General features: G+C 49.6%; 1 protein-coding gene across 5 annotated transcripts in view; it reads left to right on the forward strand.

Annotated features, from left to right (window-relative positions):
* The window catches only part of LOC119441332 (RNA-binding motif, single-stranded-interacting protein 1-like), a 116,773-nt gene extending 106,437 nt beyond the window's left edge, over window positions 1-10,336 (forward strand). For 2 of the 5 annotated variants that reach the window (XM_049661158.1, XM_049661163.1), the window contains exons 9-11: window positions 6,737-6,841; window positions 8,612-8,715; window positions 8,780-10,336. In XM_049661158.1, the coding sequence (XP_049517115.1) occupies window positions 6,737-6,841; window positions 8,612-8,695 (189 nt within the window). In that variant the 3' untranslated portion in view covers window positions 8,696-8,715; window positions 8,780-10,336. The remainder of the gene's footprint in view (window positions 1-6,736; window positions 6,842-8,611; window positions 8,716-8,779) is intronic. The other 3 variants (XM_049661160.1, XM_049661162.1, XM_049661161.1) reach the window with 3 other exon arrangements.
* The last annotated feature ends 495 nt before the right edge of the window (window positions 10,337-10,831 follow it).

Consider the following 10,831-nt stretch of genomic DNA (forward strand, 5'->3'; position numbering starts at 1 on the left):
TGCACAGCCCGCTGTCTCAGAGCTAATCTGCCCCTGGAGATTGCGTAATCTTGAGTTTCGGAGACACATTGAAGGGAGAGGCAGATGAAGCATTAGCCGCATTTACATGGATATGGTAGAAGCGTATTGAATTAATGCATCGTATCACATCAACTCGTACGCCACTGTTTACATGAATGTGCATTTTCTGGTCCAGCATATTAACGCGCCTGGTATCATATTTGACACTAGCCTGCTTTTGCTGTCGTGTTGTGAAATGCGCCGAAAATACCAGCAGGGTGACAGCTACATTCCTCAGGTTCTTCTTCATTTGTCCATGTGGACAAATTTGTGACGTTTATTTTGTGGCAACGTACTGTATTGTATCAGAATAATAAAATTTCCCAACATGTCAGCAGCTTGCCATGTCCAGTGGTAGCCGAGCTTTGCTGTCTTGGCTTCTACTACAGTCGAAGCCACTTATTATGATACCGGTTTTAACAATATATCGGTTACGATAAAAAGATGCTGCACCGTAAACTTTTGTATATTTTCTATGGTACCCGCTGACTACAATGCCCTCATGCTGCATTATCAGTTATAACAATGAAGTCTGGCTCCTGGGCGCCCGTGCCAAAAGGTAGTGGAATGCGAAATCCTTGAAAAGAAAAAAAATATGAAAGGAATTCCAGCCGCTGCACCCTCCCCGCTGCGCGCTCATACAATAGAACCTGTTTTCCAGCCTTCTCCGCATCACCAGCCTTGCATGCCTCTCTCCCGCCGCCCTTCCACCCCTCCGAACACAAATTGGCTGCGCCCGTAGCTCTCTGCCACGCCACCCTACGAAACATGAATGGACCTCGCCAACGCACTGACAGCCCCGACAGCACTCATCTGCTCACGCACCCCTCATTTTGCGCAGTTCTGCCAACAATTTGGTTGCTTGTGTTAGTTGATTGCGTCGAAGTCGTTCCCGGCCACGTGGTTTCTCCGTCTCATTTGAATCGCCACCGAAACGGAAGATGGCTGATCCGCCCGCTGATTATCGGACGACGTTGCCGGGCAAAAAAAAGCGCACGGCTATCGATTTGGAGACAAAGTGCAGTATCGTGAAGGACTACAAAGACAATAAAAAAGTGTGCGACTTGGTTAAGAAGTACGCACTATTGCAACCGATGGTGTCTACGATCATCCGCTCCGCTGAGAAGTTCGCCAAAGTGCGGGCTTGACAGTGGGCACAAACGCATTCGACAAGGTGCCTCTACGAGTGGCTTCTTGGTGCCCGTACCCTGAACTTGCCTATCACCATGCCGATTCTGGCCACAAAGGTGAAGCAGTTTGCCCTGCTGATTAACAATGTGGACTTCCAGCAAGGTGGCGGCTGGATACAGTGCTTCAAAGAGAGGCACGGCATTGTCTACAAAGCCGTCACCGGCTAGGGAGCTTCGCTTGACATGGAGGCGAAGCAGAAATGGGTGCAGGAAATGCTGCCCTGCATCCTCGACAACTACGTTGACGCTAACGCGTACAATGGCGACGAAACGGGGCTGTTTTTCCAGATGTTGCCCTCCAAGACGCATGCACTGAAAGGAGACGGGCGTTGAAGGGCGGCAAAAACAGCAAGCTGCTCCTTACTGTGTTTTTGTGCGCGAACATGGACGGGAGTGACAAGTGCGCCCCGCATTTGTCATTGGGAAGTAAAAAAATCCCCGCTGCTTCCGCGGTACTGCCAGGATACCAGTACGCTACCGTAATAATCACAAGGCATGGATGACGTGAAAAATTTTTCGCGAGTGGTTGTTGTTGGAGTTTGATCAGCGCATCGAGCGATCGAAGAGGAAGGTGGCGCACATCCTGGATAGTTGTAGTGCCTGCCACTCCATGCCCAAGCTCTTAAACGTGGAAGTTTTTTTCCTGCCTTCGAACACGACGGCAGGCTTGCAGCCCATGGACTTCAACGGATCGCCAATTTTAAGGTGATGTATCGTCGCCGCGTCCTGAGCAAGTTAGTCTTGTTGATGGGCATGGCCGCGCAGACAAGCAGGGAGCAACCAGACTTGAAAATCAATCTGCTGATAGCCGTGTAGTTTATATTTGTTGCGTGGTCCGAAGTTGGTGCTTCTACGGTGCGAAACTGCTTTAGGAAAGCATGCTTTGTCCGAGGCAGGAGTGACTTAGACGAAGCCTGCGAAGTTCCCACCGACGAAGTGATGCCAGAACTTTGGTCCGCAGTCGATGAGGATGCTTCACGACTTGAAGAGTTTCTGCATGTGGACGACACATTAGTAGCATCAGAACTTCTCACCGATGAGGCGATCGTCGCGAACGTGTTTGAATCGGGCAGCGATGACACTGACGGCAGCGATGACGCGGTAGGGCAGGTTGCCTCAACATTGTCCTCGCAGGAGGCCCTGCAGTTGATTCAGTCCCTTCGGGGCTTCGTTTTCGCGAGGGATCTTCCGCTGCACTCATTACGTGGATCCCCTGGATGCCATGGAGAAGGATGTCGGCAAGCTTCGCGTAAGGCAAGCAAGGCAGACGGACATGGGGTTTTCTCGTGCAAGCCAGGGAGACATACGTGGCGAGATGCTGTTGACGATTTCACCCCAGCGTTTCTTCGGCATTTCTCAAGCTGAAAGGCGGCCACGACAACCTTCTCATATTTTTTACAAGGCCCCTTTCGGGGCCACCAAAACGATGCCTCGGGGGAGCTCGCATGTCACTTGCTGTCCGTGACCCCTCTTTGCAGTTGTTACAGCAGTGCCATTCTTGAACGCCGACAGCCGCAGCTTGTTACACGTGATCGGAGCGTGCAGGAAGCAGAGTTACAGTTGTTTTAACGAGCTAACACAAACAGCGGCCGGATGGAGGAAGGTGGTGGAGAGGAGCACTGGCCTCCCCGTCATTATAGTTATCTCACAACAGCTCTGCCATTCCGCTATTTTGCTTTTTTTTCGTGCAACCCGTTTATAACAATTATCAGTGATAACAATGGAATTTTCGTGGCACTTGAATATTGTTATAAGTGGACTCGACTGTACTTCAAAGTGGACTTGGCTACGTTAATGATGCCAGTAACTCGCCGATGTTAATGTTATGCATTATTGACAAAGAAGGTACTGTTTCAATGCGTGTAATGTACTCACGAGTTAAAGGAAATCGCCTGTGGCCTGCTACATAAGCCACCACTTTTGTTTTATTGTTTTGCGTCGAGGCAGCAGCCACTGCCGCTGGTTGTTTGGCCGGTTGTCATCCCACAGCGAATGCTTCTCACTAATTTCCTGATACAATACACTTCTGTTTACATGCACCATTTTAATGTGCATTCTCCATTTCAAACTACCCCTGTTTGGCTCATTTGATGCGATACGCCTTCTTAGCGAATTACAGTGGAACCTCGATTATACGTCCCCTGGTTATGCGACGACCCCCATTTACGGCGAATTGGTTTGGTCCCAGCAAAACCCCCTTAGAAATAATGTATTAATAATCTCGATTATACAACGCAATTTTACGCCGACCCGCCTTGTACATACTCGCCTCTCTGGTACCGTCCGAAAAAAACAACAACAAAGTTATAAGCTGACACAGGCTGGCACGTAAGCACACTGCAGGCGGCTGATAACGGGTGTGCAATACCGTATTTAGCCGAATGTAACACGACCGTGATTGTAACGCAAGGGGCGACTTTCCAGTCACGCGAAATAACGAAAATAGCTAATGTAACGTGGGACGAACGGAAAAAGAAATGGTACCTTTATTCAAGGGATCGCAATTCGGAAATGTTCTCTTCACTCATCATGGTCCTCTGAAGAAGAGACGGAGCTTTCCTTGGGGTGGTCTTCTCGGGTGATAACTTTCGCGAAACTTTGTGTGACTAGGCACTGAAAGCCTCCCCGAAAAGTTTTTCTGGCGCAATCCTAAGCTCGCAATCAGCACCAAGAGAGGTGTCGGTAGTATGCTTTGAGGGTGCCGGGACGAGCCGAGTCTCGCGAAAGCAAAACTATTTCCAAAAGTGATCGCCCGAGAATTGTCATCTTCCGTGCCGTCGAGCTTGTTTGAGATCTTAAAAGAGCACACAATCATTTCATTCGGGGTCAGTACCAGACCACTTCATGTTTCACAGAGCCTTCCCGACTGTCTTCGCATTTAAAGTGGGCCTTCCGCTGGTCCCGCCATCCGCAAATTGCCGACTACTTGATGTCGAGATACCGAGCCGCGGCGGACTTTCCCAGCTCCTCGGCCATCAAAATTGCTCGTCTCTCAAAGCGACCGTCATACTGAATACGCTGTGTCGCCGTAACGTCGCAAATAAACGGAGTTGAACCGCAAAAGGCCGTAGGGTATTGCAGCTTCGTAACCAGTCACAAGCCTAGCCAAAACAGCGTCGATTCAAACCAAAAACAAGTTCTGACTTCGGTCGACTTGTCTGTGAATTGGATTAAGGCGTAAAGTTACAGGTTGCCAATGTATCGCTAAAAATCATGGGATTTAGAATATTTGTTTTAAAATGGTAAATTTTGCCGTTATTCTAATTCTAATGCGATAGTCGAATTCTCGCAACGAAAATCATGAAAAGAAAAACCCGCGTTACCATTGAATAAATACGGTAATTTTTTAATAATTTAATCTACCTTCCTTGGAAGCAGTGCAGGTTTGTGCTGCAGGCTTATTCAGGCGGTCTGTGCCCGTTTTTTTGTGCAAGACTGAGCATCACTGCTGATATTCTTAGTTTTTCGATTGTACAACGCCCGGATTATATGACAATTTTGCGTGGTCCCCTAAAGTCGTATAATCGGGGTTCCACTGCACTTTAGAAGAGCTATGAATTGGGCTAGTTGGTCCACGCTTCAAAATCCAATGTCCACGCTTCATATCCATTGTCCATTTCGTCCCTGTGGCGTCCTACTGTACATAGCGCAAGAAAAAATGAATCCACTGTACTTTGTTTACATGAGATGTGATACACTTGAATGTTGATACGATACGTTTCTGTCGCATTGATATAAACACTGCTATTCGCCCCTTCCGTGTAGAAAAATCCATCAGCAACAGTACTTATTTGCATAGAAGGTGAAATTGCAATATAACAAGGCAAATTGGTGATATTATGATTTTACGATTAGGTTTAACTGTATGCCGCTGGCAGCATCGACGCTATCATTATCTTGTACTGATAGAACAGAATCTACGTCGCCGGTAGGGTCGGCATAATTGTTGTTGGCGGCCCACTTCGCCATGCGGACGCACTTCTTGGAATGCTTCCGTGCACCAAACCACTAACCGAATGGTGTGTGCCTTCATCCCACTCATTGTGTACGACAAAGCAATGATCGGACAGGCTGCATAAAACTATTCAAGTAGAAGGCGAGAGATCGTAAGACTGTGAAGATGCAAGAAAGTGGAGTGGAGCACACAGACAGGCAGCAACATATCAAGCAAGCAGCCATGACAGGTGACACACCGGGTGACCGTCTGAAGGGACCGTCGTGTCATTGTGCACAGCAGCCAATGGCATCCGCTCGTTTCCCTGCTTGCGCAAGAAGCACATTCTTTGTCAGTTCGCAGCTTCGCATCCGATACACGAGGAACTCGGAAACCCCAAATCAGAAGTGAATCGTTCTTCGACCAAGCTGCCATTGCTGTTGCTAGGGCAGCACAAAAAAACAAACGTAGAGATGCACAACCAAAGCAACAAAGATGGCACCTGTCGGTTAGAAGGTGCAAGAACCGCTCTCACTCGAAGTTCGGCTTGTTCCAGCCCTTGCTCGCCGCTAATGTGGCTCGTTTTATGTTTGATTTGAATCAGCTGATAATTACAGAAAAGGTAGCTTATGACATATACAGTACAAATACTGTGTTTATTCGATTATGAGGCAATCATGATTATAAAGCGAGGGTGCAAATGGGGGAACCCAATAAAAAAAAACTGGAGTATGCACACCAGTATAAGGCAATACAGAGTAACCGACAATGAGAATGGCAACTTTGAAATGGGGGGGGGGGGGGGGGGGGGAGCTTCAACACGCGCGATGTGCGGGTGATATGTGAATTTCTCCTTGTAGTGTTGCTTCATGGCACCACGGCGCACGCTGCCATAAAGCCACACTCTAAGCTGAAATTCGGGCTGCCGTGAAGCCACACCTAAAGGCAAAATTCACGCATAAGGCGGGGAGAGACTTCGAGGCTAGAAATTCAGGGAAGCAACCTCACCTTATATTCAAATAAATACGTCATGCCATTTTCTAAAAGTAAAGTTTGGTGCCATTTTTTGGCTTTCAAAGGCCTCGTCTCCATTAAGAAACCCAACCACTGCAATCACGTGACCATCTGCCATCACTTTCCACTTTGGCACCTGGACTGACTGCAGTCCACACGAGTTTCATTCAACTCACCTTTCATGGTGATCAGAGTGAAACTCAGGTTTAAGTAATATTGGCACAGGCTTTGCATCATTGCTAATGCTTCCACAGTGTCTTTTGCTTCAGTAGTTGCACCTGTCAGTGTTGCGTGATTGCTCGACTAACTCCTTACTGACATAGCTGTTAAAGTGTACCGTCAAACATTGCCAAACATTCAGTATGAAACAGCTAGAATGCAGAGCCTGCTATTTGGTGGTGCATTCCTCTGAACTGCATGCCCCTCAAAATATCACCTTTGCGAGTGGGAATGAGTGAGACTGGAAGTCTCTTATTTCTGCCTCATTTGCTAGAAGTTCCGAAGTGTCGTGTTTGGTGAAGTGTGCCCTCTTGTGCAGTACATGGCAGCTGCAGCAGCAGCGGGTGCACACCCCTATGGAAGCCCAGCGCCCACCCTGTACCAGCAGGCACCGCAGCTGGTGCAACAGATTCCCCTCTCCGAGGTAAGACTTGTGTTGTGCCTTGCGACCGACTCATCATTTGCTCAGAGGTAGACGTCGAGCCGGTCTGCCTCTTGGCACCGCTCGGTTCACGCTTGTAACAACTTGATGCTGTCAGTAGCCTTGCTTGCCAAGCAGTTTTGCGTTTCTCTACAGGAAATGCCAGCAGCATGCAAGCGACACTGCGACACATTGAGAAAAGAGTTCTGAGCCATCCTGGGCTTTATTAGCAGCTTTATTAGCTTTCACATTGCCTAAATTGTGCCAGGGGCTTTGTGGCTTCCTCATGCAACACTGTGAGCTGTGGCTTGCCCCACTTATGTCACTGCATCATATGTCAGGAAGTGACGACGTTTTGATCTTCTAGTGCAAAGCACTGCAAGTGCAACGAGGTTGCGCGACATCCAAGATGGCATACTGCTGCCTGGGCGTGTTCTTGAAGGTCATGGTTTTGGCATGTTTTGTGACTGCTTGCCATCAGAGGAGTGGGTAGACGATCATGTCGATGAGATGCTTTACTGTAGCTGTACCCTACGCGTCTACAAAGTTTGTCCGAACCGTTTCAGGGACCCTTTAAAACAGCCTCAAAGATTCTGCTACACTGCGTTCCGTGGTATGTGCTAAAAAATTGGGCCCACACTTCAAAGCCTGTGCACTTTTTTCGTGCCTGTATCTCGAGTTGCAACGGCTACAGCAACAGAGGGAAGTATGGCGAGCGATAGGCTTTCTTTTGTTTTACAAGTATGCCCATCTAGTATGCCCCAAGCAATTTGAAAATGGCCAGCAGTATGGTGCCATCTATGACAAACTTGTCTAAATGCCTGCTCTAAAGGTAGCTGGCGCTGCACTTTGGCCTCGTCTGGCCTGGCCGGCCGTGGAAGCCAATGGACTAACAGCCAGCACACTGGCGGGGAGCTGGCCACCCACCCAGCCCAAGCAAGTCAATGCCATCAGTAGCACAAACTTAGGCTACAGTTTGTTTTTCACACAAAACTGCGGTTGGTAGAACAAACTGATGCCTTAATTTTATCTTTTGCGACAAGCGACAGCCACCGTAGCATGTACGAAAGCTACAATACGAGACAAGTTCATGTCGGAGCCCATGTCCGACCGCCACTGCATGGATGCAAGATGGCTTGACCACATTGCGCGCTTCGTGGTCACGACGGTGCGAATAACAGCCTATCTACTTTTTAGGGCACAATGATGCAATAAGAAATGAAGCATTCTCATAACTATGTATTTTGTGATCGACATCAGTTGTTTTTGAAATGCCTTATGTTAGGGCATTGAAGTGAAGCAAATTAAGCCTAGCGGCACCTTCGGCCCTTAGGCGGCGTTAGCCGGCAGGGCGTTGCATGGGGCACACAGTTGTGGGAAGCTTGCTGCTACTGTCTTTGTTCCTTAAGAAAAAAAAATGCCTTCTCGCACATTCTGCAAGTGGCCAGAAAAAGTTGCATACTGTGCACTGCCGCACACAAATCGGCGCAGCAAAGTATGTTGTATATAATGCTCCATCTAGACAAAATTTGCCCAAAAATTTGCCCATTGTAGCCGATAGTCCATTATGGCTGGGTTGTGTGTACATGTCAGTCTTTAATTTTTCACACCGTTTCTGTGCTTTAGATTGTGAAATTGCTGTGCATGTATGTAGGTGGTGTATTATTTTAAATGTGTAGTTTTGATCAGCTCTTGCTTATTTTGGCACCAGCGGTGCAACTGCTACTGAGCTTTTGTGCCCCCGATGAAGATGTGATTGTGAAACCCTGCAAGTTGAAATTGTGTGTGCAGGACCCGTCAAATGGGGGACTGGGCAATGGAGAGGACGCGGGCCAGTATCAGGGATACCCTAAGTGAGCGCAGTGCGTGACAGGCAGGTGAGCTTTCTGTGGTGGTGTGCATCCCAGTGGCTCACCTCTCTCCCTTCTCCTTTCTGTGCAGAGATCTGACTGAAGTGTGTCCCAGCCAGCAGAGGGGGTGGTGCGCTGTGCGGCCAGTTACCCGCGGCGGGCGTCTTGGGGAGGAGAACGCCAATTTTTTTTCGCCATTGGCCAATCAAAAAAAAAAGAGAAACAAATGCAGGACTCGCACCCTTTCTTTCCCTTTTCCTGTCCTGTTTTTTATCCTCATTCCTCAGCAGCGGATGACCCTCCTTTCCTCCTAGCATTGCGCTGATGTGGCGAGACGGGGAGGCCCTGATGTGATGGCGACGCGTAGTGTGCTCGGTAGTTTCTTTTTTTTTTTTCTTCCCCGTCTGCCTAGTTGCTGCACATAGTGCAGCAGCAGTCGGGGCTGTACATAGCGTGCGCGCGAGAGAGAGAGGCTCCCTTACCAGACCCCTCTCCTTTTTGATACACACACACAGACACACACACACCCGCAGGCAGCAGTAGCAGTGAGGGAAGCGGGGCGGTCGCGAGATGGCGCCTCGCCGGTGCTCTTACTCCCACCCTGGCGGCGTTTCTTTGCTCTCATTCCATTTGGTCCTCGCGAAGGTGCAGAACCAAAGAGGGCATATTTTTCTAAGGTTTTTGTACGAGGCACCCTTTCCTTCGAAGACTCCCCTTCCCTGTGATGAGTATTAACTGTTACACACGACGCTGTGCCAAAAAGCAGGTGAACACACACACACACACACTTTGGAAAGCAGCAGCGCACACAACGAAGTGCCTGCGCCAATGGGTGCTGGGCGCGGAGGAGACTACAGTAAGGCGCTTCTCAGGGGATGGCGGCCGCCCGCCTTCTCTCGTGCGACGATGTTATAGTCGCCCCCACCGAGGGGTGTTTTGTTTCTCTCCTTGCCGCCGTCGCAGTGTGGCGCACCTGGAGCGGACACACCGTTGTCGCAGTGCCTTCCACACGTTAGTTGCACGTCTACTTATATAAGGGCGCCGCCAGGGCTCGCTTTCTTTCATTTTCTTTTAAATATTACATGACGTACTGTTTTGGAAAACGGAGAGAGAGAACATTGCAGCACGCTTTTTCAAAAGCAGTTTTTGGAACCCATTTTGAAGGAGGCTTCCCCTACTCTCGTCACACATTCCGCTCACCCTCTGTCCTTCCCTCCCCCTTCTACCCCCGCCCCCTCGTTTTCTTCACGACCTCTCACGGCCGCGGGTGTTGGCAGCAGCAGCAGCAGCAGTGGAACAAGTGGCCCCCTATGCAACAACAGCGCGGTCGTTGACATTCCACGGGGACCCTATTCGCGGCCGTCTTCCTCTGACGGGACGTCCGGCATTTGCGGTCCGTCGTCCCGTGCGTGCTTGTTGTGTGTGCGTGTGTGTGCGTGAGAGACGGACTCGTCGAACTGCTCCTCTTTCCTCGCGTGACGGACAGCTTGAACGTCGCGATTGGTGGCGCCGCCAGCCGCTCACCTTGGCCCATCAAGTGGCCTCTTTTTTGCAAGCCCCGGCTGGGCGTCGTCCCCCTTTTTTATGATGCCTGCTTTCCCTCTTTTCCCCCAACTCCGAGCGAAATAAAAAAAAGTTTTTTTTTCCACGCTGGCCATCCAAGCTGTTCAGCATCTGTACTGCAAACTTATTGCAGAACAGTAGAAGCATAATATCTATATTTGTAAGAGAAATTGGTTATGTGACCACAGTGGGTCACAGCATACCATGGCTTAACTACAAAGACTCCACAGCTATCTTGATTCTCCACAAAAAGTGTAAAAATACCTGTCTAGAAAGGCGTCAGGCGAGGAGGCACAATCTCGCTAAAGCCCGACGCACAGGGAGCGATTTTCTGGCGAAAAACTGGCGAACGGCCGCGGCCGCCCGGCGGACGTTCGCCGTAGATCAAGGCGGGCGAGATATGTTCCCAGTCGGTCAACCGCTCGCCGGAAGCGGCGAATGAAGGCTGTCGGCGCGGACCAATCAGGGCATGGTCGCGTCCAACTTCCTGCCGCCGCATTTGACTCGGCTGGCCAGCCAAAGAGCCTATAGAGCGAACATGGCGACAAAAGCTGCTCGCATCGCGTACAATCATCGACTG

This window comes from Dermacentor silvarum, chromosome 2 (assembly GCF_013339745.2).
Source record: "Dermacentor silvarum isolate Dsil-2018 chromosome 2, BIME_Dsil_1.4, whole genome shotgun sequence".
Classification (NCBI taxonomy): Eukaryota; Metazoa; Arthropoda; class Arachnida; order Ixodida; family Ixodidae; genus Dermacentor; species Dermacentor silvarum.